Genomic DNA, 27,901 nt, shown 5'->3' on the forward strand with positions numbered 1-27,901 from the left:
TCATCTGTGTAATACGTATTAATAACATTTAGGTACGTAACTTTACAATGCACTGGAAGAATTTTACAAATTGAGAACAATGAGTCATACTGATGTTTATACCTATTCCTAGTGTTTCGTCCAACTAAATATTTAACTAATCTAATTTGAAGTTGTTTTATTTGATACAAATATGTTTTGAATATGACAATGAGCTTTAAGTAGAGGAGATAAGTTTCTATGTTTCTAGTTATCCAAATAGTTGACGAAAAGTTATGTTTAATGAAGAAAAACTTTCTTCTAACTGAAGATTTTGACACAATGATGCAAATTAAGAGCAACAAGCGTACAATGTTGTCCTTAAAATTTTGTTTTATAAATTAATAAACGAAACCAAAACAGTAAGTTAAAAACGTGGTCCCGTTACAATCAGTAATGATAAAAAACTTTAACAAGATAAGACCCTGAACGGTACCTACTACATAATGATGAGCAATTATCAAGATGAATGAAGGAAAACTTTGTTCTATTTGGGTAATTGTGACGGCAATTATTCGGGTTAAGAGTTAACAAGCGTACGACGTTTTTTTTCTATTTCCAAGTAAAGATTTGATGGTATCAGAAAAGAAAAATTACGTTTAAAAGGAGGCTAATTTGCTGATGAAATATGTATGTGTTGAGAGTTTAATTCTCAGGCAAGTTTCGCCGAATGTTTACACAGTCATCAAAACGATTTCTGTAATAAGATTAACCATGGAGCTAACGCTACGTCTTACGTAGGCGAACAACGCGCGAACGCGGCGCGGCGCGGCGCGGCGAAATCAATCCTTTGATGCCCATAGAAGTGTCCTACGTAAGCGATCTCGTTCCGAACGCGGTGCGGCGCGATTTGCACGCGAATGTCAGGCGGCGCGGCGCGGCGCGGCGCGGCGGCGGCCGCTTTCGCCGCGCCGCGCCGCGCCGCGTTCGCGCGTTGTTCGCCTACGTAAGACGTAGCGTTAGAGAAACATTGCATTTATTTACGAGTAGGTATTAAAGTGTTCATGGTTAGCTCTGATTTGGAAGATCACAATCGAAAAACACTGGTTCAAATCTTACTTTGAGCATAGCAAACGTGCAAAAACGGATCTAAATGACCACAAGGACTGCCGGACTAACTATCGGAACTGATAATTAAATATAAAAAAGGCATGTCAACAATCGTTCACCTACACACCTAACAATTATACATCTATTTCCTAACGTTAGTTTATTCGTCGCAATGCGGCAATGGACGGCAAGTACACGCAAACATATCGTGTGCCGGCCAGCTGTCTGTACCTACCCGAGTATATGAGGACTATACAAGTACATGCAAACAAATTTATCAGCCAAATTCACTTCGGTTCCTTACTTGTTAGAGATTGTAATATGAGTGATAATATTTCGTGTTAAGTAAGTGGATTTGCAATAAAAAGCACGGAAACTTAATTTTTTTAATACCACATCGGTGGCAAACAAGCATACGGCCCGCCTGATGGTAAGCAGTCACCGTAGCCTGCAACTCCAGACAGAGGTGTTACATGCGCGTTGCCGACTTTATCTGAGAAATTAACTACTTACATACTTAGGGCAAAACAATGTTGCTTATATACCTAAAATTAAAATCTACTATTATGTCGAATGCATTTATTAAACAGTGTTCTTACAAGAATATTTATATCACTCTCATAATCAGCTTGTGCGAGTTCACTATTCTATTTATCGAATCTACATTATCTCATGACTGTCTCCATTATATTTCATCCTGTATCCAATGGTATAAAAACCATGACCTGTTAAATAGTATTGGCAATTAAACACTTAACAAAAAGCGGCTAACTGACTTATTATGAACCATTCAGAGTACTCGTCCTAGATACTTAACTTTGTAACGATAAGGTACTTGACCTTCGAGGCAATCAGAGCTAAAGGTGTCAGCCGTCAGCCGCTACCGAAAATGACAATAGCACAAGTGTTACTAATGGGCCGACCTTTGGTACAATGACGCATCTGGGCTGCAACTACACCAAATGTCTAAAGGAGGCATAGATTTAGATGTTTTAGATGTTTTAAAATGATCCTGATTATTTTGGACGAGAAATATGATGGACAACATTTTAAAACTTGAAGTTCACGCAATCTGATTTCATCAATATTGGGATTCAAGATTCGGAAACAGAATATAGTTGTCTTGAATTGATCAAGAGCACACTGAGAGAAAAATCATCACCAGGAATTAAAAAACAGTTCTGTACTGGGGGAAAAAATGAAGTTTTAGTAATAATTATGGACGTTTCACTATTTCTGTAAAGTTTATTTATTTCTACAAACAGCTCAGTAATCCCAAATATAATTTCAACAAACAGATAATAGAAATTGCAAGAACTAATAGAAATTGCAAAAGTCAATTTGTTCCTATTAGTTAACTCTCCTTGTCCCCGGATTAAGTTTATTTTTGTAATTCTAAGTGTATTTTTGTTTTACTTTTCTCTCATTGCAGTTAAAAGTAAAATATGACGATATCGTAATACATGCTTCATTCATATCTATTAGCTAATAAAGGTATCATTAGGATTCAGACAGCGTTACAGCGTACTTAACAAGGCTGCAGCAAATGTCAAAAATCCGGCCTTCAACGTCGATATTTTCTGTAGTAATGCAGTCGGCAGCAATGTCGCTCTGTAATACTGTAGCAGTAATGCTGCCAACTTTATATCTGCTGTTACCTTAAGAATACAAGATACTACGAGATTACAAGCAGCTACAGTCTGAATCAACACAGAATGTACAGCGGGATATCAATATCAAATAACAAGAAAGCTCCGCATTTGTCAAAGGAATTCCAACAATCCAATATTTAATGCGTGGGACCAACAAGAGCACCTTGGTAGATCGTGACTCTTCGCCGAGTGAAGGCCGGTCGAGGATTGCTGCTTAACTAGAAAACGGGTGCTATTGATATTCGAATATTAATTGGACAGGAAAGATCTAGTGACCTTTGAAGTTGATAAGCTGGTTGATATGTGCATGTTGATGTGATGTATGATGTTATTGTGTGCAGGTTGCAGTTAATTCAATGTAGCATTATAAGTGGCACAAAGCAAGACATTTGTGAATTAGAAACGTAACATACGTTCGAGAAATAACGAATAGGCGGAATTATCCTATAGTTGCATTTATCTCAGTTGATGTTAATTAAAAAATAATGGATAATGTATCTAAAAACCTCAAGCTTACTTCTGCAAAGTTCCATAAAAAAAATAACAGTAATATATTGGTGATATCGACTAACAAAAAAATGTCAACATCAATCTCCTATTGTCGGATAGCTATTACCGAACATCCGAAATCAAACTGCCAAGCAATGATAAATCGGAGTGAAGACGTCAATGAGTACAACCATGATTGATGCATCATCATAGGTGTTAACGTTTTGTCGGCGGGAGAAATCATTAATAACTTCCAAGCTATTCAAAAACAATTTTACTGAGAGCTGATAACAAGCTTGTGTAACTGGACCTGGACCTTAAGACTTAACGTGTGATTTTTTCGTCTGTTGATTTATCAGTAAGTATTTTTTATGATAAATTTACACCTGTTGATCATAATAGAAAATTTTAGGTCTGGCTCAAATATACTGGCCGCCTTATGGTGATTGGTCAGTTAGGCATTATGAATATCATCGGTTCTCTGGTCACTCATATCATGACTCCGCAGGGGTCGAGTGAAAGTGTCTACAATCAGCAAGATTGTATTGTCCAGTCATTGCCAAGAACGCAGAGTCAGCGGCCAAATATGACAGCAGACATGGCTACGGAAACAAGGGAAATCGCAGTGATATTTGAAATTTAGAGTCTCACGAATAACAATGTTAGTTTAAATGAAAGTGTTAGAATGACTACATTTTTAGCATTTGCAAAATACGTAAGGCAACTTTACATTAGTTACGTTGGCGGAATAAATTGACAAAACCGATCAGATCAACCAACAAGAATATCTAATCAAAAGCAAAAATATTTGAATTCTTTAGAAACTAGACCGTGTCGTCACGGCTTTATTTATATTTCCCGACACACTTCAGATTGCGAAAAAAAAGGTAACTGAGCAAATGCCTAACCCGATTATTCGGCATTTTTCGGAATAAGGAAGATATATTATGGAAAAATTCATCGTCTCTGGCAAGACTCATAAACCTCTGGTATACCAGTACGCCGGTCTACCAGCCGAGTTCCCAATGCCAGTCTACGACGAATATGTAGCGCATCCTTCATCTTTATACCATTCGTTATTATTTTTGTTTCGCTTCAATTAGCAACATTTAGTTTAGGCCATATAGTTTAGCACCTTTGGTAATTTATCTAGTGATTCTTGCATGTTTTGAACATCAAAGTTGGCAACATTGCTGGCGCCTGCCGGCCAGCTATTATGTCCAGTGAAAGTGATATATTACAGTTACATCACTATCTTTGTAATTAACCCTTCAAGCACTTGACAGAGACAATCAACGTATCTTGGATACGTTTATGCATTATGCAATCGACGCATAACAGAAAATGTAGTTCGGTCGAGATGTGCATCTTTTGTTTTTAATTGTATGTTATATAACGAAATTGTTTTTTAAAGACCTTTAAGTACCTACCTACCAGCCTACCTAAGCAAGATGTGATACCCTTAAGCCGACCACTGACTAACAGTCCGCCAGACGATATCGGCCGGTCAGTTGTTCGGAACTGTCAAATTTTTGTTTTAACTGACAGGTCGATATCGTCCGGCGGCATGTTAATGAGTGGTCGGCTTTACTTGCAAGGATAAACAGAGATACAAGAAAATAGAAACAAGTTATATTAGAGCAAAAAGTTAAATTATGTACTACAATCCTAAAACAGGTTCGATTATTAAAAGCATAAATATCATATATTATTGCGCATTTCATCTAATAAAATTGCCACACAAAAAGTCACTAAAAGGACACAAATTACCCAATACATATAAGGCATAAGGGTGACAGAAATTATGCAAAATTGAACCCTATCAATTTAAAACAAAGTCCAAAGTCCTGTGGGAAATATATTTCCTCTGCTTTATAAAGGCTACCGGTTTTTAATTGTGAAATGAAACTGCTGACATCCGCATGTTATTGATTATCAGAAGTTCAATATTAATTAAGCATTTTGCGAGCCCATTAAATTTTACGGGTCGTTGTTTATATCTCAATGTGGTGAAATTTATATTAGCTTCTGATTTACGATATACCATCATCCACGCTGTTATCTGACCATTCGTGAACCTTATTGTAAAGAGATAAGATCCATAAATGATCAGTTGGAATGGTGTTTATACCTAAGTATAGTCAGCAACGAATTTATAGGTACAAAGTGGCCAAATACATCGGATTACATCCTTATTTCTATAGATTTGACAAAATGTAGTCAATTTAGCTTCTGCCTGCGACATTGTTTGCGTGAAAATGATGATGATGTTTAATAAAAACTGTCATGTGTAAAACACAAGATAAGTAGTAAAGCGTGGCTTTTTATTAAAACGTGGAAAGCCCTGGGCCTCAAACTATCTCAATACTAAATTCATTTAAATCGGTTCAGCGGTAGCGTGAAGAGGTAACAGACAAATTGACAGAGTAACTTTCGCATTTAAATATGAATATGATATTAGTAAGGATAGATATTTGATGACTGTACCGATCCCATTTTGATCCAGTTTCTAAATCCAAGCTGGTAGTATAATGACCACTTTCGCTGATATAAACAAGTTGTTAACAGTTTATTATGATAAGATTCCATCCGCACGGATTAATTTATTTTCCGTTATTGGTTGTTTTGAAAATCGAAATTGGTATGTCGTAAAATTAATGAGTGTTATGATATGACGTGTTATGATTCTAGGGGAACACTGCAAGGAAAGTAAAAGTTGTTTAAAATTGATATAAACTAAACTATCGTTGAAGCTTCGAAGTAAGTGTGTTTAGGTTATACTTACCAAGATATTTTATAATACAAAAAGTGTCCTTTTAAAGACCGAATCCAGCTCCGAAACCTAACACTGTGTACTTGTTCAATGCCTGCAGAATCATAATAAATAGGTTGAAGAAGATTCGAGGCACGCATATATTCTAAGGCCAAAGTGTAAGAGTTCCAAAAGAGGCAATTACCTATCTGTAAATATTTATTTGCAGCTAGCGACATTGTAGATGACTTAGTTATAGTCTGGCTGCTATAAACATGCCCTGGATATTATAAACTGGGCACTGCTCACGCAGTGCAGTAGGTACGCCATTAATAAGATATGCGCCCTAAAGATGAAATTAGCTATAAACATCTATCTCCAGCTTGTTAGCCGGGCAAACAAATTTCAGAGTAACAAACAACAACACTCCTAACTACATCAGTGGACCCTTATATGTATACAAAAGACATAAGGTCCACCGACAGTTAATGGTGTTGGCGATGGTACTTATTAGTTACATTGTAAGAAATGGCGTACTATATACTCTGGAGTATGGTTATCATAAAGTGGGCACAGCTCACACTACTCGCCGTACGCGCGCCATTAATAAGATAAGGGCGGGTATAATTTGCGCGGCGGTAAATCAAATTAAACGCCACCTACGACGCGTATCGCTCCTGTGCGCGTTATCTGATGCGCGCGCAGGGTTGTTGCTGAGATGGAATCAGAATACACACAAATGTACACGCACCATCTGAACAGAGTTTTTATTAAAATGGCCATCTATCCATCGAGACAATCCATAGAGACAATCAAGGGAGCGGAACGGTCTAATTAGAAAAAAAAACACCACTCGTCCACATCAATAAATCGCTCCTTTGCACCGCTAAGCTACTTCTCATCATCATCATACCTTAAGAGCTTTGCTTTTGTCGGTGGAGTAACCGCCAATTATTTCTTTCTTGTGCCAGTCTTCCTACTTCCCTACTTCTAATCTACTTCTAGTTTCCTCAAATTTAGCATCTACTTGGATAGATCCTTTCTCGATGATAACATTTTATATAGTCCGGAAAGAGTCAGCCCTATCCCGCAATCTGCTACTGCGTGAAAGCGGCGACTCCAGGCGCCCGAAAGGCGTGCCTTCCGCACATCTGTCAAAACGACACCAACGCCTGCTCCGTTTCTACGTTAGACAATATTATTATTAGAGATAATAACTCACAATGTAACTCAATATTTTGGTCTACTTCTCGTCGACGATGACATTTATGTTACGGTTCCGGTGTAAATGTAAATACGAACCAAATACTTACGTGACACAATCATGCCGAATTTTAAAGCGTTGAATTCTAATATTACACAATACAGATTGATGTACTATACTCGTAGAAAATATTAACAGTTTACTTTGACCAGCCTGTAAATTATAGGTTTACGTGGGCTTGTCATGTATTTATTTCGCCTATTTAGTCGGCGGTACTCTAATACTCTTGTCAACTCCACTCCAACCAAGAAGACTTGCAGACCCGTAAGGGAGTCCGGAGACGACCTTATCTTATAAAGTTATACATCCTTTGGGGTAACAATCAGCCAATGGTTTTTGCTTCTAGTGCTTTTAATCGAGAGAAAATCACGATATGTAAATAACCTGTCGCGTTGCATATACAACTTTTCACCTCAGCAGTGAAAACATATTAGAAGGACACAAAATACCTAGAAGAATTTGTAAAAGTTATAAATATGAATTACGCAAAAGCCGTTGATGGAATGCGCCAACACGTAACAGATCTATTATGAGAACTAAACATTATTAACATAATATAAGGTGTGAACAATAATGTCTACAATGACGGATGACCAGCTGATATGTTATTACAAACCGATTTGATGAAGTCTTAATTAAAGCCCTTCATGATTCTAGCCGACGCGACGTGTGATTCGATTAGAAAGGAAGGCTGCGCGTGCGATCTTCAGGGTTTTAATTGCGAATTGATGAGATTATTTCGATGGGCGTTGATGGGTGATGGTCTATGTGTTTGTATTACGAAAGATTTTTATACTGTCGTAGCGATTAATTACTATGCATTAGTTAGGACCTCTAAACTACAGCTAGTAAAACGGATCAGGCCAGCGATCATCTCAATTAGGTCCGCAAAAAAGCCAAGAAGCGGAGGCCTGGCTGTGGTCTTCGGACCAAAAAGTCTGGTCTGGAGACCCCTGCATAACTTGATAAGTATTCCATAAATTATGTGAATTTCTTAAGATGTAGAAAACCTAGTAGAACATCAATCGATCGTAAAAACAGTAGACGAAAAGTATATAATCAGCCTATTCACCAACCCGAATTAACTTCTGTTTCCCTCTCATTTCACATTATATCGCAGTTGCAACCTGAGCAGCTGATTGTAAGCTCTAATTCCCCTTTGATGTATTATCTAAGACCATCAGATACCATAGCCATAGCAGAACACGCATGGCCATTCCTGGCGAAGTTTAGCTAGCATTTCGTCTAGCATTCTCTTCCAGCCTGATTGAATGACTGAACGCATGATTGAATGAATGACTTACCACCAGCTCGGCGAACTTGGCGTCGAGCTCGTCTTGCGGCGGCATGGGATGGGTGGGCGTGACGGCCTGGAGCGCCAGCCCGCCCGTGCCGCCCACCACGCAGTATGTGATCTCTGGGGGCTCGTCATTCTGCAAACAAAGATATAGGATAAAATATTGCTGGCCAAATCCAAAGAACTTAAGACGACAGGTGCTCCGAAGCGGTCTCATCGTCATTCAGTGGGCGAATGTAAGGCACCCTTCTGAAATGGACTGATCTTATAGATAATGCTTGTATATTGAGAGAAAGTGGTTAAGTATTATAATATTGAATATGAATTACTATTTTAAACAATTTAAGACTTTATAATCTCTACTCGGCAATACGCAGACCAACTATTCATATTTCAGAAGGACAAGAATATAAATAATAATTATAGCAGGGATTTGTTATACTACCAGACGTTCTTAAAGATAACACAGTCTCGCAAAATAAAAAACCGCCTTTAAAACCGTAGTATCACCATTACCAATAAATAAATGCAAAATGTCAAATCCATAAAAAGCCAAATAATACATTAAAAGTGAACACTTTCTTCACTTGTGCGATATCAAACCCCACTTTACGAAATTATGCAACATCCTGCCATTGATTATCATTTAAATTTACGACCATTTTAAATTCACGCAATACTAAGATGAAGAGATAAATCTTCAGACGAACCGATTTGTCCACGAAATGATATACCGTCCACTGTTAACTGACATATCTTAAACCTTATTACAAAGGCATAAGATTCACTGATGGTCAGTTGTTGTTACAATATACAAGAATCCGAGTTTAAATTACTAAGGAACATAAGGAAGAGCAAGACAGTTCCTTAAACGGCACAGCTAATAAGGAAACAAGGTGGACGGAAAGAAAAAGAAGTAATGGCTGTTGCAATCGGAGTCGAACTATACGACAATTCGTTGCCGATTACGGCAATCCGTAATCGGTAATTAATTGTCACAAGAGACTTGAATGTCAGTACAGCGAGGCAGAAAAGTTACAATGATAATATATCGATAACTCTTGTTAGGCGCCTAGGCCATTATTAGTTCTTGGTGACATGAAGACTGTTGTTATTGATCATCACTCATTCATCAGGCAAAGAATTTAATTTGGTGAAAAACGGAATAATACAGATTGACATTAATTACAACTCAGCAGATACACCAAATCAAAATCAACTACGTACACTTAAGGCCCTTTCTTGAAATGATTATAAATGTCAGATCTTGGTAAGTAAATTACTTACCTTACTTAAAGTAATGAAAGGACAGCTCGTCGAAGATCACCAGATGATATATATTTCGAATTGATAGTTGCCATTCTTATAGTCAAACTAGAAATCAAGAAATGTACTACCTACGAATGCGCAAATTAATTATTAACAATGTTCAAAATGGTGAAATGCTGATTATTCACAATGTTACGTGTCCAATACAATCTCCAATACCACCATACCTAGAAACAATATTCATAAAAGCAATATTTTAAGTACGATACCAGTTCCCAGAAACGATTCGTAAATTTAACAACTTTAACCACTTCAAATAATGTGTAAGTTAAATTAAAATGTATGTTCCCTAAACTACTATGTAAGCTTTGAGTCATCAACTCAAGCCAAAAAAAGGAACGTGACTATTGCTCAGTTAAGATGGTGTGCAAGAAATATTATCATGAAATATAAGCGATCTTAACGGGTTATGAGTCAGCGGCCAATTCCGATCCTTTTGCGGCGCCGGGACACAATTCCTTGAATTGTCGCGTGCGTCTCGCGAAACTGTTAAGAGTAGTCAGGGTTGACTCTGTGGTTACGTATAATTTTACTATCATAATTATTAGTTCGACCTTTAGTGGTTTAAAATGTTGGTATCTCAAACCCTAACATGTTATATTTTATAAACCTATAAGTGATGATGATGATGTTCACACAGTATACTTCTTCTTTATGCTACCTATTTAACCAAATATGTATAACATATCCCATCAAAAACATAAATGTAAAAAAGGAGAGCCAAGTTCAATACACTTGACAATAGAACTTGGCTCTCCTTTTTTACATTTATGTTTTTGATGGGATTCTGTAATACCTCAAGACCCATTGTTATTTCATGATACTATTTTAGCAAACATCATATATGGTAGACTTCAATCTACTATCGAAGAAATAATGAGAGCTGCAAAGCTGGCTGGTATTCACGATTTCATTATGACTCTACCAGATCAATATGGAACTACAGTCGGAGAAAAAGGCATCAAGCTATCTGGAGGAGAAAGAGAAAGAATAATAATAGCCAGGGCATTTTTAAAAAACGCTCCAATATTATTTCTCGATGAACCAACTAGTCAGTTAGATTCTATAACAGAAAAAACAATTCAAATGAGTTTATTCAAATTGATGAAAAATAAAACTACGATTACTATAACACACCGTATTTCTACACTTTTACACATGGACCGAATTCTAGTATTTAACAAAGGAAAAATTGTCCAAGATGGTAAACACGCTGAATTAGTTTCTAAGCAAGGTCTTTACAAGGAACTTTGGAATGCTCAAATTGGTTGTTTGAATGGCAAAAAATAAGATGGAAAAAATTATTGATCTGAGAAGTGACACTACACTGCAGAGCTCCAACGTTATACATGCAATAAATAATGCAACTGTTGGAGATTTTGCTTATGGTGAAGACAAAAGCTGTAATGACTTATCAGAATATTGCAAACAATTATTCAAAGTAGAAGAAGCATTATTTGTAACCAGCGGTATGCTTGCAAATAGATTAGCCATTGCCAGTCAAACAAGTCCTGGTGATGAACTAATAACTCATTATAATTACCACGTTAATTTTTTCGATAGCGCAGGCAATGCAAAAGTAAATAATATCGTATTTAATTGTATTAGAAATAATAGCGGAATCTTAGATGTTGATGAAGTAGAATATGCTATTAATTCTAAGCCGAGGTATAAAATTTTTGCTCAGGTGAGTCTTGTTTCTATAGAAAATAGTATAAATGGGTTTAATGGTAAAATTTATCCTTTTGAAAAACAAGTCGAGTTATATCACTTTTTAAAAGCTCACAATGTAAATCTTCATTTAGACGGTGCAAGAATATTTAATGCTCATGTCGAAACAAATATTGCTTTAGCAGATTATGCTAAATATGTGGATACAATGAGCTTTTCTTTTACCAAAGGACTTGGAGCTCCTTTTGGTTCAATGCTTATGGGTAAAAGAGAGATAATTGAAAGGGCTAAAAAGCTACAGGTTTGGCTAGGTAGTGGTTATCATCAGATAGGGTATTGTGCTAATGCAGCAAAGTATGTACTACAGAACAATATTTCTAGGCTTAAAGAAGACAATAAACTCGCCAAACTGTTTGCAGACAAGATTAAGGAAATTCCACACATAAAACTGGTACTACCTTATCCAGAAACTAATATAGTAAGCTTTAGTATAAAAGCACTAAATGTAACTAATGAGGTTTTCTTGAGTAAGTGCCAAGCTTATGGTTTATTGCTTTTTCCTTGGCTCGAGTCTCATATAAGAGCAGTTACCCATCTTGGCACAAAGGAAACAGACATCATGAAAGCTGCTGAAATTATAAAGGAGGTTGTGTTAAATTTAACCCATCAAAAACATAAATGTAAAAAAGGAGAGCCAAGTTCAATACAAAAATTATGCTTGGCTGTGGGGTTCGCCGCAAAAAGAATGGAGATTTAAATGAGTGCCAAGTTCTATGCAAAATCCAAATATGTATTTATAGGAACAAAATAACATTATAAACAAGTATTAAACTCTATTTCTTTGCTTTATTGGATACCTATAACAATTGCTGTTATTTAAAAAAAATGCGAGATCTTAAAGCAGGTTAGATTTGACTTGGCCAGTTTTCATTACATCAATCATTTTATAAAGTTATTCAACATATATATTTTGTAATTCTGATAAAAACTGGCCAAGCCAAATCTAACCTACTTTAAGATCTCACATTTTTTTTAAATAACAGCAATTGTTATAGGTATCCAATAAAGCAAAGAAATAGAGTTTAATACTTGTTTATAATGTTATTTTGTTCCTATAAATACATATTTGGATTTTGCATAGAACTTGGCACTCATTTAAATCTCCATTCTTTTTGCGGCGAACCCCACAGCCAAGCATAATTTTTGTATTGAACTTGGCTCTCCTTTTTTACATTTATGTTTTTGATGGGATATCAATACTTTTTGTAAAGAAAACTAGGCAGGTATTGAGATTTAATGTTTTTTCTTGTGTTTCCGCTGCATGTTTTTTACTTCTGTTCTTTGTATTAATTATGTGGTGCCACGCGCCGCCAACGACACACCGTGGGCCGGTTGTTTAGCGCGTATTACAGGTTTTTTGTATGGGGACCCCCCCTATTTTTTAACTTTTTTTATTTTTAGATTTTTTCCTACGCTTACACACAATTACCGAGCTGGATTCCAAATTTCATCCTTCTAGGTCATCTGGAAGTAGGTTAGGTTTAGGTACTATATGTCAGTCACAATAAAAAAGAAATTTGTATGGGAACCCCCCCTATTTATTAACTTTTTTTTGTTTTTAGATTTTTTCCTACGCTTACACACAATAACCGAGCTGGATTCCAAATTTCATCCTTCTAGGTCATCTGGAAGTAGGTTAGGTTTAGGTACTTATATGTCAGTCACAATAAAAAATGGTTTTTTTGTATGGGGACCCCCCCTATTTTATAACTTTTTTTAATTTTTAGATTTTTTCCTACGCTTTCACACAATAACTGAGCTGGATTCCAAATTTCATCCTTCTAGGTCATCTGGAAGTAGGTTAGGTTTAGGTACTATAGGTATGTCAGTCAGTCTTAAAATTTACGACTTTTTGACCTTCATATCTTTATAACCGTTTGAGCTAGCTTCATGAAATTTGGGCTTCTAGATGTCCTTATGGATATAATTAAACACACGTAGTTTTATGTGTTTACGTTAAAGATGTTTTGAGTTATAGAAGGGTCAAAAGTGGCACCAAGTGGTTCGTGTAATATTACACTTGGCGCTGGCTAGCCAGTTCCTTTGCTTGAACTTGGCTTGACACGCTGCCGCGTGTCTAGATTGAATGAATGAATGAATGTTTCTTTTATTCAGGCAATAGACCCATTACATAATTTTAAAATTAAAATACAATAAATTTAAAAATAAAAGGAGAGAAATGTAAAAATAAATAACTACTAAAAAATAACTAAAAAACATATTTAAGACAGAATAACGTTATTATATTTTGGAAATATAGGAGTCGATTTAAATTATAAGATATATTATATTAGTCACATGGAAAAACAAAGAACAATATGTAGGAAAGAGCAAACTGCAAATATAGTTTATCTCGTAAATATTTAAATAAAACGGAACCGTGAACTAGATGCTTTAATAAAATAATACAAAGTAAAGAAACGACGGAAATTTTGTTTGAACAATTATCTATTTGAGCATTGCACAACATACCTACACCTGCCTTCCATTCTACCTACTTATACAATATTTCATAATTAAACGCAATCTTAGTAAGTAAGGTACCTACTTTACCTCCTACTTTAACTTTAAGCATATATTATAACATTTGTTTTATTTTTACAAGAGGACGTTGGTGGGTGGATGACATTCGGAAAACTGCGGGGCACTTTTGGATGAGACTAGCCCAGGACCGGGACAAGTGGCGTACACGAAGAGAGGCCTATGCTCAGCAGTGGGCGACTGAAGGCTAGAATGATGAAGAGGACGTTGTGATCTACAATCATCACCGTAAACTTTATAACCCCGGATCCACAGGGAGAGGTAGGCCGGAGAGAGTTAAAGACCTTGGGTACCGCAATGTTTCTGAAGTGGTATCGTCTTGGATCGTCCCATTCGTTTTTCGTCAAGTTCTTAAATTAGTCCTATTCTGCTTTCGTCACTCATTCTACATTCGTCACAATCGTCGGTGGCTTTCAATGTAGAATGAGTGACGAAAGCAGAATAGGACTAATTTAAGAACTTGACGAAAAACGAATGGGACGACCCAAGACGATACCTCTGAAGTCAGCCAGGAAGGCAGACTCCACCATCAGATGGGTATAATAATTGCCAGGATTGGGAGAAAGGGGTGGGGGACATTATATGATCCTAAACACTCTGACACTTACATGCGTACCTATTCCTTGACCTTAAAGGGAATTTATTGTAAAATATGTGTGTATATTTCACATTGCTTGCAACAAAACTTAACAAGCTTGAAACAGAAAGCGATAACCCTTTTCACAAAAGTAAAGCTTATATTCGTCGATGATTTCACCGACGTCTGCCGCTAAATTATTTACGCTCATAAGGGCAGTTTGCAGTAAATTTGCGACGCTAACCAAACACAACTTGAAAGGTATAAGTAAGTATTCATAACAACGGCATCCTCTCCTCGGAACCAGTTCTCTGATCATCTGATCAAACATAGTGTTAGACATCAAAAGGGGCTGCTTCAAACGTGCATACAGTTCTTGGAAGCTTTTGTAAAGTTAAGCTGTTAAGGGAAGCCTATTATCGTATATTTATACGCTTTAAAAAGACAAACAGTTCGTCAAAATATTTTTTTATATGACCATATATGTTATCCAATCCTCGGAGGCGATGCTGACCGTATCTATGCAAAACCAAGGCCATAAATAAAAACGTCTCAGTGTACTACGTCAACTATCGGTGTGTTCACTTAATACTAATAGTGTTAAAACTTACATGCAAAGCGAGGCTAAGCTTTCTTTTCAGCGTAAAAAATCCCTTGGTATGCTTCTTCGTGTCAATGCAACTCATGATCACCAGTCATGTGTCCACACTTCCCTACAATATGCACGCACTGATGTATGCGACATGCGATATGCGCGGAACGATGCACTGCACAATGCCCTGGCGCCGGTATTATGTATCAATACTCTCAATCAATTTGACAACTGGAGCGGTATTCGATTTTATTCAATGTCGGCTCGTGACATGCAGACTTGGTTTGACAGTCAAGTTTTACTGTAAATGGTGATAATGTGATAAAAATGAAACAGGACGTGGATGGTTCCTTGAGACGTATATTTGAATCTTCCAGAAACTCGTATTGTCGTGAACTGAGATCCAGTAACCTTTGGAACAGTTGAGTTAATAAACTATTTAATTTCCGAATGGTCAGTAAACACTTTTGATGATGGTAGTCGCACTAGTTTCTTGAAACGATTGATATTAGAGAGTTTTCGTCCACCTTATTTCATAGAACACAATTTTGAAGAAAATTCTCAACACTCTTATTCAGATTGTTCAGTACTGGTTCCGGAGTGCTGCAATAATGTGTCCAAATAAGGCGCTCGAGCACATGTACTTGACCTTCAAATTAAACATCTCAAGCTACACCCACTTCCTTATTTCTCAGTATGACAGCCATTTCACATTAAACTCGAAACCAAAGTCGAATACCGGTCCAGCGTCCGCGCACGATTTCCGTTCGATATATTGTCTCGATGAAGCATTAATTGACGTCTAATTACACTGCCCGTCGCGACTTGAATAGCCCTTTAGGAATTCTTTGTCTGCTGGATAGTTCACGTGTGTTCTTGTAGGTGCAGCGAGTGCGGGTTGACCAGTGTAATGTGGTCTTGAGATCGATGTGGTGGAAAAAAACTCCAGTTTTTGGAATCCGTTCTTTAAGGACTCGATTCACATTTATAAGACTATTTAATCCTTATGTTAAATCATGAACCATTTTAACATCATTGTTAGGTATAAGATAATTCTGTCCTCTATAGAGAGACCTTTCTAGGGAAGACACAGAACTTTTGCAATCAGTATTGTCTTGTCTTTAATATACAATTCATGGTACTGAAAAACAAAGTATTTCCATTGTGACACAAGCTTACAGACAAGACAGAAGTAAGTACTTTAGAGTTAGACGCCAAAAGTTTTGACAAAAGGCACGAAACACGACTAAAAAGACTCGGTACCGCGAAAATCGATGCTCACAAATTGCGGGCATCATTTCTCTGTCACCCTAATTACCCCTTTATTGGAGTAAAAGAGAAAGAATCCCGCCCTCAGACTGTGAAATGTAAGTCAAGTTCGCATAATTTTAATTCGTTAAACACTTATTCTTACCAGGCCAAATTATACAGGTTCTGAACTTACTTATTCGCCTATTCTCGGCAAGCGTTTGAAGCAACACTCCTGCTCCTTTAATCTATCAACATAGAAATATAACGTCGTGTGCCATTAAGAAAAACCACGTCTCTTCCACCGTTTTACGTTTAAACTGGTTAATGACTTCGATAAGTGCAACGTGACTTTGACCTTGTTTATGTATTTCATAAATGGTTACCAACAAAAGGAACCAGTGTTATCCGTTTCGTCAATCAAATGTTTTGACTTGAAATGAAAATATTAAAAATGGTGCGTTCTGATCTGACCTTTTCGTAATTGAATCCGTATTGGGGCGGAATTGCGTAAACTTAAACGCAACGTTTTCGTATCTACTATAATAGGCTTCATTGATCTTTTGTAGGGTCAGAACCTATTCAATTCTATATATTTTCATATCAATGGGGTCAACTGATGGTACGTAGGCTTTAAGCCGCTGGTGTATTGCAATATCAATAAATGCGTTGCCAGTTCTAAGAACGATGATAAAATGCCTTTATCCTAATTATTTCATTGACGGTTTAACTCCTTTAACACAACATTGCATTCACTTTTATTTTATTAGTCTCGCCCCGCCCCATCTCTGATCGCGCCTGTTACTGGTAGTTAATAAAATACTCTTAGTTTTTACACAGTATTAACTTTTTTATTTATTTATTAGAGATAAATCACAATTACATAATATTTTGATCCAAGAGCATCGTTAAACCAGAATGGTTTGTCTCGATACTCCACAGAACTTGATAAACATGGCATGGCACGTCTATCCAAACATACAGAAGTTCCAAAATGGATGACACTCCACTCCAGAAATAAAGTCAACCCCTCAAATCTAGATCGTAGCCAGGTTTTGATCCAATAAGTTCTCATAAACCCTAACAATTTTGGTTTTTTGAGTTAATATGAGCATACTGTCATATCAATGTCGTATGCACTTAACTAAGAGTCTCTATATTCATTTTGCGGTTAACAATCATTTAATTGACAGATAGAGTATCATTCATTACTGACACCAAGTAAGCTTGATACTAGGTATCATTGTTCAGCTTTCTTAAATCACTTTCAAATTCTTTAATGAAAGCTTATATCACTTAAATTGTTTAATCCCGACAAAACTTTTAAAGGTTACAAAGTAAATAGTTGGCGCGAAACTGTAAGATGGCGATTGTACTCAGATTGATTGACGCACGAATAGAGGCGGTAGTTAGCGGGTATTTGTAAACGCCATGGGTCGGGTCTATTCTCCAGTCAGCGTAAAATATAGACGACCTTTTCTGTAGACTGCAATAAAATTGTAGTCTGTATCATAGTCACATTCTTCATTGCCGGTCCCTCATTGCTGAGGACGTGACCACTTGGTTTCGCAGTTCCTATAATTTGTTTCCATAGCATCCCTATTCATGTTTAGCCCTGGAGACAGCCCCATGTGCAGAGCGTGCATTGAAGAAGAAGAAACGGCAAAACATATTCTCCTACAGTGTAAGCAGGTAGAAGTATACAGGAACCAATACCTAGGGACTCCGTGAACACTGAAGGAGGCAGTTAGCAACCTGAAGACACTGCTAGGTTTCATGGAGGAGCTGGGGTGGCTAGAGTAGGCTACCTCGGTTTCACGCAAAATAGGCACAATGGTTGTCGACTTGCGGAAAATGTCCAGTATAACATAACTAACTAACCCTGGAGATTTTCTAAAGCATATATGAGGGCTTTTCAATATCTTCGCAGTCACGTACAATTTCGCAAAACACGTGGCCGGTACCCCGCACGAACGCATCTCCACGCGTTAAAATATGTACTTATTGACCGACATCACGGCTTTCCAATCGAAACAGGTTTACAGGGCCGGCCCTAGCATTGTGGGCTGAATGCCTTAATTAATGCTATGATGATGTATGGGTGGAAAGTGAGGTTTAGTTTGACAATCGGTCAGTGTCAGCGAAATGGGAGCTACGTTTCGGTTGTGATTTGGTTTTCGTTACCGTTCGTTTACCTTGTTTAAATCCCGTATAGTTGCTAGTTACTAACACGCTCAGTGCGGCACTGAATCGAAGGATTCCATGCAAAAGCTCGCGTGCAACATTGTATCGTAATCGTAATCGGAATAATATGATATTCTTTAAAAAAAGTCTCCCGAGTTAATCAAAATGACACTTCCGTTACTAATTTATGAAAAACGAGAGCTGGTTGAGGATTCTAGGGGTTTAGATTTCAAATAAGACGGCGACCAATCATTGTATTGTGAAAATCGTAATGGTAGTCGAATTGGGGATTGTAAGGTGCAGATTTCGATCGTGGCGATCGGTGAACAACACAGGTGTACGTACAGACTACCTGTTTTAGCAACTTAAACGGTCGCACTCCCACTCTAATTTATTACGGGAGTACCTATTGTGTGGTGAACAGAAGTCTTGTATTGAAGTCTTGTACTCAACTACAACATGGGGCATGTTGTAGTTGAGTTGATCCGGTGATCGCTTTCAAAAACCACAAACGAGACAACCCTGCCCTCAAGTTATTCAAACATAGTGCTATAAATTGTTTAATTATCACATAATTCAATGCAGCAGCGGCTGTCATAACGCAGTCGTAAAGTACGAAGTGGTTTCGAGTGCAGGCACGGAATACCTGTTTCAATGTAAGCGAGGTGTTCTGGGACTTGAGAAGTGCAATGTATTGACTGGGATTGTGTGGTGGAATGACTAGAGATGAAATATCTTTATTTAAACTGGTCAGATTTTGAGTTTCTGTTGTAAAAAATTGGTCACGGAGTATTTCGTGAAACTATTTACCGTCGTGTGAACCAACGCAAATTTATTTACGGAGGTTTTAGATAAAAGGAATTACGAAATGGACCCGTAGAGTAGGTACATGCTCCTTAAAATACTCAGTACAAAACCAAAACCTATTTTTTGCGGTTCGGCCAACGTCGCTGGAATTTAATGATGTATCCCGCCACGGGTAACATCATATACTTACGGCCGGCCTATTCAAATGAAAGAATAAATAAAAAACATTTAGGTACATTTCAGGCGAAAAGAGTGAAAGCATTCTATTGATGTTAGACTAAAGGTTAGCCTAGAGTTAAAGATGAAAGCTAGCCTCAATAACATCAAGTTTAGAGCTAAAACGAAAGTTACATGACATATCTATAGGTATGTATACGGTATGGCCACTATACGTGTCGCATTCCTTTTAAGATAACTATAGTACCTAACTAAGAAGAATCATATGAATGAATGTGAAGGAAGCGAAAGAGGTATGTGAGGATCGTAGCAAGTGGAAATCCGTGGTCCCCGCCTACCCCTCCGGGAAATAGGCGTAATTATATGTATGTATGTATAGTCCCTAACTAGGTAGTAGGGTACGTATTCTGTACATTTAATCAAATGAATCATACACATCTCAAACTAATAAATGTTACGTTAATACACGCATAACATTATTTAAATGTTTAATAAGAACAACATTAAGTATCCCTAAGTAGATGAGCCCGTCCATTAAGCATCCTATTCTACAAGTTATCAATGCTAAAGTACTACATATACTACTATACTATGCTTTGGATGGCATTTCCAACCAAAACCTGTACGGAAAGTAATTACTAAATGCAGCCATTCTCAAAGTGTGTTCCGCGGAACCCTAGGGTTCCGCAAAGCCTCTGTTGGGGTTCCGCGAAAATATACTTGTAGTAATAAGAAAAAAACCAGCTCTTCTATAGGTATATCTGGTCTACAGTGATGAACGAAAATTTTTAATTTGGGGTTCCGTCAAATATATCGCTTGCCGAAAGGGTTCCGTCACCAAAAAAGTTTGAGAACCGCTGACTTAATGTAATACGCTAATAAAAATCCGTAAAAAAACAGACCTTCAGACCCTGCACCTGGCTGGTGAAAGCCCGATGTAGAATCCCGCAGCGCAACTCGATAGCAGAAATGGATACCTATTCGCTATGCGATATTGATACGTTCATTACAACAGGGATAAATATAAAGGTACCAAACACCATAGACCTTCAGACCCTACACCTCGTTGGCTAAGTGAAAGCACGCAGACACCCGCCCCGGCGCAACTCGATATCGGTAAAGCTCTGGTTTCCTAGGATAGCGATGCCGTCATATAGCGGCCGTCTCCATACAAAATACTACTCAACCATATTTAGCCGTACCTATTATTATTTTAATGAGCTTAATGGATAGGATACCTATTCGCTATGCGATATCGTTTCGTTCTTTATAGCAGGGGAAGAATAAAAGGTCACAAACACCAGTCTTTCAGATCCTGCACTTCGTCAGTGAAAGCACGACGCAGAATCCCGCGTCGGGGCAATTCGATATCGGTAACGGATACCTATTCGCTATGTGATATCGATACGTTCTAGATCGAAGGGTTCGCGTTAGTCTTGCTTGTAACCCTGTAGTCACGTTACCTGGTCGCGTGTCACCGTTTAGATGTAGTCACGTGTTTTATAAACTCCAGACCCCCGTTTCACAATAAGTGTCTCGTGAGTTTGTAAATCGCCGTACATTGGTGGTCCATCAAGTGTTTATATATTTACGCTACATATCTTTACTGGCCCGGAAATCTAAAGAAAAGTGTCAGTGTCAGGCGCCACGAGAACTTATCAGAATAAATAATGTCGTGTGATCGTTGTCATCCCACAAAGAACTTTTGAATGCTACAAAACTGGCCTTAAAGAGCCAACAAAATAGAAGTCGGATTTTTTTAAGTAACTGAATGTTACCTAAGATATCTTCCTACAGTTCGTTCCTAATGTCGTGAAAGCAGATATGAGCGTGAACGGGCTCACACGAGGCGACGCCCAGGATCGCGCAAAGTGGAGGAAAGCAAGTAGGAAAGCGGACCCTGGCAAAGGCCGGGATAACGCTAGGTAGAAGAAGAAGAAGAAGAGTTCGGATATTTAAAGAAAAATCTGGTAGTTCGAGGTAGGTTTTTCCACCGTCATAAGTCATAATGTCTACCGTGGACATCGTACACGAATCACCAAAATCTTACTCAAAGACAGCTCCAACCAGCTCTTACACTAACAGCCAATTGACACAAATAATATGTATCCATTAAACGTGTGACAAAACATGATAGTCATGATACCCGTTATAAAAAAACTATTATCATCATTTATACTGGGAGCTGGAGGCGTAAGCGTGACCGATTTTTAAGATCGATCGAGGCGAATCGACGATTATTTTACTTTGACATAATTGTAGTAGCGACAAATCATTTAGCAACGCCTACGCAATACGACACACCTTATATCTTGGCAATAAGGATTACTGACGTCTGTTAACAGTCTGTACTGTATGTACCACAGAAGGCACCGTTTCTTTAGATAAAAAAGTATTCCTCAAATAGGCAGCTTATCTAGGGAAGTGACAGCTAAATTACTAGTCATCTTTATTTCGATAAGCAAATGCAGTCAGGAAGTAAAACGATTAGGCACCTCTATAAATGCGAGGTATGAATAACAATTAATCGCTCACAGATTCCACTTGAAGAGTTTTATATGGATAGTAGGCATATGCGTGATAATGTAAACACTATGTTTGATTGCACTAAGCATACTAAATAAGGTTCGACGACTTTCAGGCCATTCGAAAGCTGATATCTGCTGATATGACATGTCTATTGTCAAATTCAATGTCATTCAGTTATCAATGTTATCATGCATTTCGCTCGTACTTGGCGCGAGCGAGACGCACAATAACTAAATAGCACGATTCAAATATCATTTTGATATTAGTGTACGTTCGAATTGGCCTGTTTGGCTTGCCGTTTGAATATTTATTCAAGTTTCCTAACGATAACACGAATAATATGATAGATTAGACAGTTCTGCATAAGTAGGTTAAGCAAGGTCTAAAGAATAGGACCAATTAAAGTCGTTGGGAAACAGTCGGAGCGGAAAATGTCGGTATAAAGGCCAAAACTATAAATATTAAGATAACAACTAATGAACCGCGGTATTTGAAATTAAAATAGGGGACTGATGATAATTAAGGATTTAAAACCCGTTCTGCTATTCCTAGAGCATGTACGCAATTTTTTCGAAAGATTTGAAACTACTTGACATTTACAAAAATATATTAATTAAGTGGGTATAATAAATTATGGAAGACGGAAGATTTGGCGGAAGACGCTGGAGTCGGGTCGCTTCCAACGGTACGTATGGAGGTCCAAGGGGGAGGCCTATGTTCAGCAGTGGACGTCTTATGGCCGAGATGATGATGATGAATTAATTATGGGTATTTAAGCAATACGGAGGACATACAAACTTAGCCGATTTTTTGCGGAATTGCTGATTGAATTGAACCTGTGGAAGCACTGGAAGCAGTCAGTTTACAAACTACAGGGAAGGATTCTTCTTCTTCTTTAAGTGCCTTCTCCATCCCGGAGGTTGGCGACCTTATGTCTATATGCCATTCTAGGGAAGGATTATGTCCGTAAAATGTAGTCTATCTGGAAAATGCCTTAATGGCTACTTTCAATGGCAGGACAACCTGAATTTCAAGATCAACAATAACTATAATAGACAACCACCATAAAAAAAGAGGTCAAGCACTCGCGAGTGTGACACGAGCTCAGCTTACGTTATTAACATGTACCTGGCACAGAATATAATTGTATCATATACATACATAGGCACCATTATTACACTAACCTGCAGACACGGGCACAGCGGCCACCGCTTGCGCAGCGCGTGAGGCATCTTCTTGCGCGGGGGCTCCTCGGGCGCCTCGCCGCACGCCCAGCGCACGAGGCGCGCGCGGGCTGCTTCTGCGGCCTCCAGCCCGCGCGACCACGACGGCAGACCCTGGAAAGATGAAATTGAACATTAGATATGTCGTCCACAGTGGCTTGGAAATATTTTTCGTCTTTGCGAACCATGTAGATATAGTGATGGAACTTTCGTTTATTAGGTATCTGACCACATAATTATTATTGACGCAGACAATGAATGGATTCACACGGATTCAAATAATAATCGACAGAGAAGACAATAAGGTGATTCCTTCTTTCATCAGAAATCATGTTTTGAATGCTAATTAACTCTGATATTGCGGGTGTCTATTTACAGGCGACGGTATATAATCGGTTACCATCAGGCGATTCATCTGCTAATAGTTTGCCTCATATCATAAAAAAAATCTACTCCCACGTCAATTTTGTAAACAAGCTTTTTGAACGGAAAATTTTTATGGAAAATTTGGGGAAAATCAATGATTGAGAATTGTTTCCATAATTTCATTATTTCATAACGCAAAACGCAAAAGTTTTTCCCAACTGCACCAGATGTTTAGTATCCTACTCCTTGAAGCATAACAATCCGTTTTCTCATTTCTAAATCATTTAGCAAAATCTATCATTTTAATTCCAATGACCTTGCTTACGGCAATCAATACGAGTAGCAAGAATTGGTAAATAAAAATGATATCAATCGTAAAATGGTTTCGTTCAATGCCCTTGCCTTTTGATAGGCGTCAACAAATCCATTAAGTAGCGCTTAGCGTAGAGAACAAAAGTTTAATTCGTAAAGTGCTTGGCCTTTAGAGGTGCTTGACCTTTGATAGAACTCTTTGCTAAATAAAATTAATGTGCGTATAAAAAATTGCTAATTGTTGTTTGTTGATAAATATCAAGTTAACCCAGTAGCGCTAAAAGAAGATGTAAAAGTGGTAAGGTTAATTACTGTAAGATGGAAAGATGATAAGTAAAGATTTGTTGGAAGCGGCGGTTTGTCAATTTTAGCAAAATGTGAAATAAATATAGACAGCAAACAAAAAATACCGTTTAGATAACTTTTGCGTAGATATGTGTAAGTAATGCGCGTATGTAAATATCACAAATGAGATATCTCTGGGAACGTGTGATATTGCATTACGCATCACTCCAAATTTCACTCAAATCAACATTACCCGATGACTCTCAGTATCATTATCTTATTATTATAGTGTTGCCCCTTAAAACAACATAATTATTGTCTGACAATGCTTAAAAAGCAAAACGAGTCCACTTTCAGGCCCAGTCTATTCTCAGTCTATATGTGCCAAGTAAATTATACCACAGTATCAAATTGTGTGCCATTGACCCAGCGCTTCTTTCCTACGCCTAAAACAAGAGCATATCAATTGAATTACACGCCGCGGATCGCTGTCAAGGACGGAGCTGCGCACGCGATCTTTTCTCAAACGTAACGGCGGTCTTCGCATTGAATGCGGTTCCGTACGCCGCTTCGGTGTGAGAGTGAGACCTCGCTATGCACGTATATAGATGCTGTCTCACTCACACACCGGAGCGGCGCGCGGATCTGCATTAGGGGCATTTCACGCCAAGCGGGCAGCGAAAAAAGTGTCAGGTCATAGAATTTGCTGAAATTTGGAATAATTATACTACTCGATATTCTAAAAATACGCATTCTTTTATTATTTTTTTATTTGGCACCGTTTCCGGTTTGGAAGCATTTAAAAAATGGACGAAAGTTGAGGAGAGCATTTTACAAAAGCTGATGTAGCTATTATTTAATAAACTGAAAAATAAGTTTAATATTGGTTTGTATACAATTTTAATTGCTTTATCTTGCAGTTATAACAATTTTGATATTTTTTAATTTTTTCATACAAAAAACCGGAAATGAAAATTTCAAGTCAAATTTATATAAAGTTCGGTATTTTTGAAAATTTTTATTTTTGCCTCAAAATGTAGCTTATAGTCCATCAAAAATACATGGAAAGTTTGAGAGTGGGATCTGCATTAGTTTCGGAGATACATGAACTAAAGTGCAAACGTGCCGGTCTGAGCGTCGTACTGGCGATTCCTTAGTTACCCAGTCAAATAAAGGTTTTGTCCCTGGAATGACAAATAATAAGCTGGAAACTCGTATAACCACACCTTCGTTTCGGTGATCTTTAAATTACGATAAAAGTTATAGAAAACCTCGTATTCGCGCCGGAGTTTATTCAAGGTCAAAGGTCACAAAAATTGCTTTATCGCAAATATCAAGGTTTCTATACCTCCAACGATGTTTACATATAAATGAAGATTGTAGAGCATACAATTTGAGACAAATCATGTTCAAGGCATTTTTCCCGATCCTCAACCGTTTTGTAGGAATTGTCGGATAATTCGGATATAGACGGCGCAAAACGTGTAGCGGTCAGCCATACGCTCCGTAATGCAAGTTCACCGTGAATTCCGGTTAATAATAACTTCTATAAAGTTATTTATTTCATAAGATGCTATTTACGGATCGTACGCTGATTTTAGAACAAAAGTTGTCTCTCATGTGGACAATAGTTAACAGCTTGTGTGATTTGATTTGATTTTGATGAAGCTTTTATCGCGGACTGTACTTTTTTTTCAGTTATCTGCTCAATTCTGCGAATATGTTTTATGGCCATGATGAAGGGCTGATGTCATTATATATTCTTATTTATACATTAAAAACGACCCGCTTCGCACGGGTTAATAAAATTATACATAAACCGTCCTCTTGAATCACTCTGTCTATTTAAAATACACAGGGACAAACAACGGGAAGCGACTTTGTTTTAACCTATGTAGTAATGTCATTAAAAATATTGCATTGTCATTGGTTTTTCATAAATATGCCAAATTTTAACTCAATGTAAAACCAACAAATAGTCAACGTTTGCAAATGTTGAAGACAGATCGAAAAGATACATATTTCCATCGCCAGTTAAATAAAATATTGTGGAAATGTTTACTTGTATTATTTGTACTTCAACTTTACCTCTTTTCTGCGGACACTAGAGGCAACAAACCCTAATTTTCTAATTAATCCTAATGAAGGGGTACTACTTCTTCTTACTTCTTTTACATATTAGCTTATTTCATAAAATGATTGCATAAATGCACACAAGCTGTTAACTATTGTCCACAGAAGAGACAATTTTTGTTCTAAAATCAGCGTATGATCCGTAAATAGCATCTTATGAAATAAATAACTTCATAGAAGTTATTATTAACCGGAATTCACGGTGAACTTGCATTACGGAGCGTATGGCTGACCGCTACGCGTTTTGCGCCGGCTATATCCGAATTATCCGACAATTCCTACAAAACGGTTGAGGATCGAGAAAAATGCCCTGAACATGATTTGTCTCAAATTGTATGCTCTACAATCTTCATTTATATGTAAACATCGTTGGAGGTATAGAAACCTTGATATTTGTGATAAAGCAATTTTTGTGACCTTTGACCTTGAATAAACTCCGGCGCGAATATGAGGTTTTCTATGACTTTTATCGTAATTTAAAGACCGCCGAAACGAAGGTGTAGTTATACGAGTTTCCAGCTTATTATTTGTCATTCCAGGGTCAAAACCTTTATTTGACTGGGTAACTAAGGAATCGCCAGTACGACGCTCAGACCGGCACGTTTGCACTTTAGGTCATGTATCTCCGAAACTAATGCAGATCCCACTCTCAAACTTTCCATGTATTTTTGATGGACTATAAGCTACATTTTGAGGCAAAAATAAAAATTTTCAAAAATACCGAACTTTATATAAATTTGACTTGAAATTTTCATTTCCGGTTTTTTGTATGAAAAAATTAAAAAATATCAAAATTGTTATAACTGCAAGATAAAGCAATTAAAATTGTATACAAACAAATATTAAACTTATTTTTCAGTTTATTAAATAATAGCTGCATCAGCTTTTGTAAAATGCTCTCCTCAATTTTCGTCCATTTTTTAAATGCTTCCAAACCGGAAACGGTGCCAAATAAAAAAAAAAAGAATGCGTATTTTTAGAATATCGAGTAGTATAATTATTCCAAATTTCAGCAAATTCTATGACCTGACACTTTTTTCGCTGCCCGCTTGGCGTGAAATGCCCCATTAGTGTGATACTGATAACCAAGGCTCCCGTAAACAATGAGAAAACGCAATGCGAGTTATATTACATGCGGCATTTGATCGATCTGTCGGCGGCCGATCGTAAGATCAGGCATATCGTGAAACGTGAAAATCTTTGACTCGTTCCCTGAGTCGACAAAGCCCCGCTACGCGGGGCTCTTATTTCTGAGCAGTTTGCCCTTCGGGCATCTGAAGCAACCTAACGAACCTATCTTACCTATATATTTGTTTAATGTGACTATCCTCAAAACAATACACAG

At 37.5% G+C, this 27,901-nt stretch overlaps 1 protein-coding gene across 1 annotated transcript in view; it reads right to left on the reverse strand.

Annotated features, from left to right (window-relative positions):
- Positions 1-27,901, reverse strand: part of LOC134671509 (disheveled-associated activator of morphogenesis 1) — a 108,163-nt gene that overhangs the window by 53,059 nt on the left and 27,203 nt on the right. Inside the window, exons 3-4 of the mRNA XM_063529375.1 lie at positions 23,422-23,574; positions 8,530-8,658 (exon numbers count right to left, since the gene is read on the reverse strand). Of these exons, the coding sequence (XP_063385445.1) occupies positions 8,530-8,658; positions 23,422-23,574 (282 nt within the window). The remainder of the gene's footprint in view (positions 1-8,529; positions 8,659-23,421; positions 23,575-27,901) is intronic.

Source organism: Cydia fagiglandana, chromosome 15 (genome assembly GCF_963556715.1).
Source record: "Cydia fagiglandana chromosome 15, ilCydFagi1.1, whole genome shotgun sequence".
In the NCBI taxonomy this organism is placed as follows: Eukaryota; Metazoa; Arthropoda; class Insecta; order Lepidoptera; family Tortricidae; genus Cydia; species Cydia fagiglandana.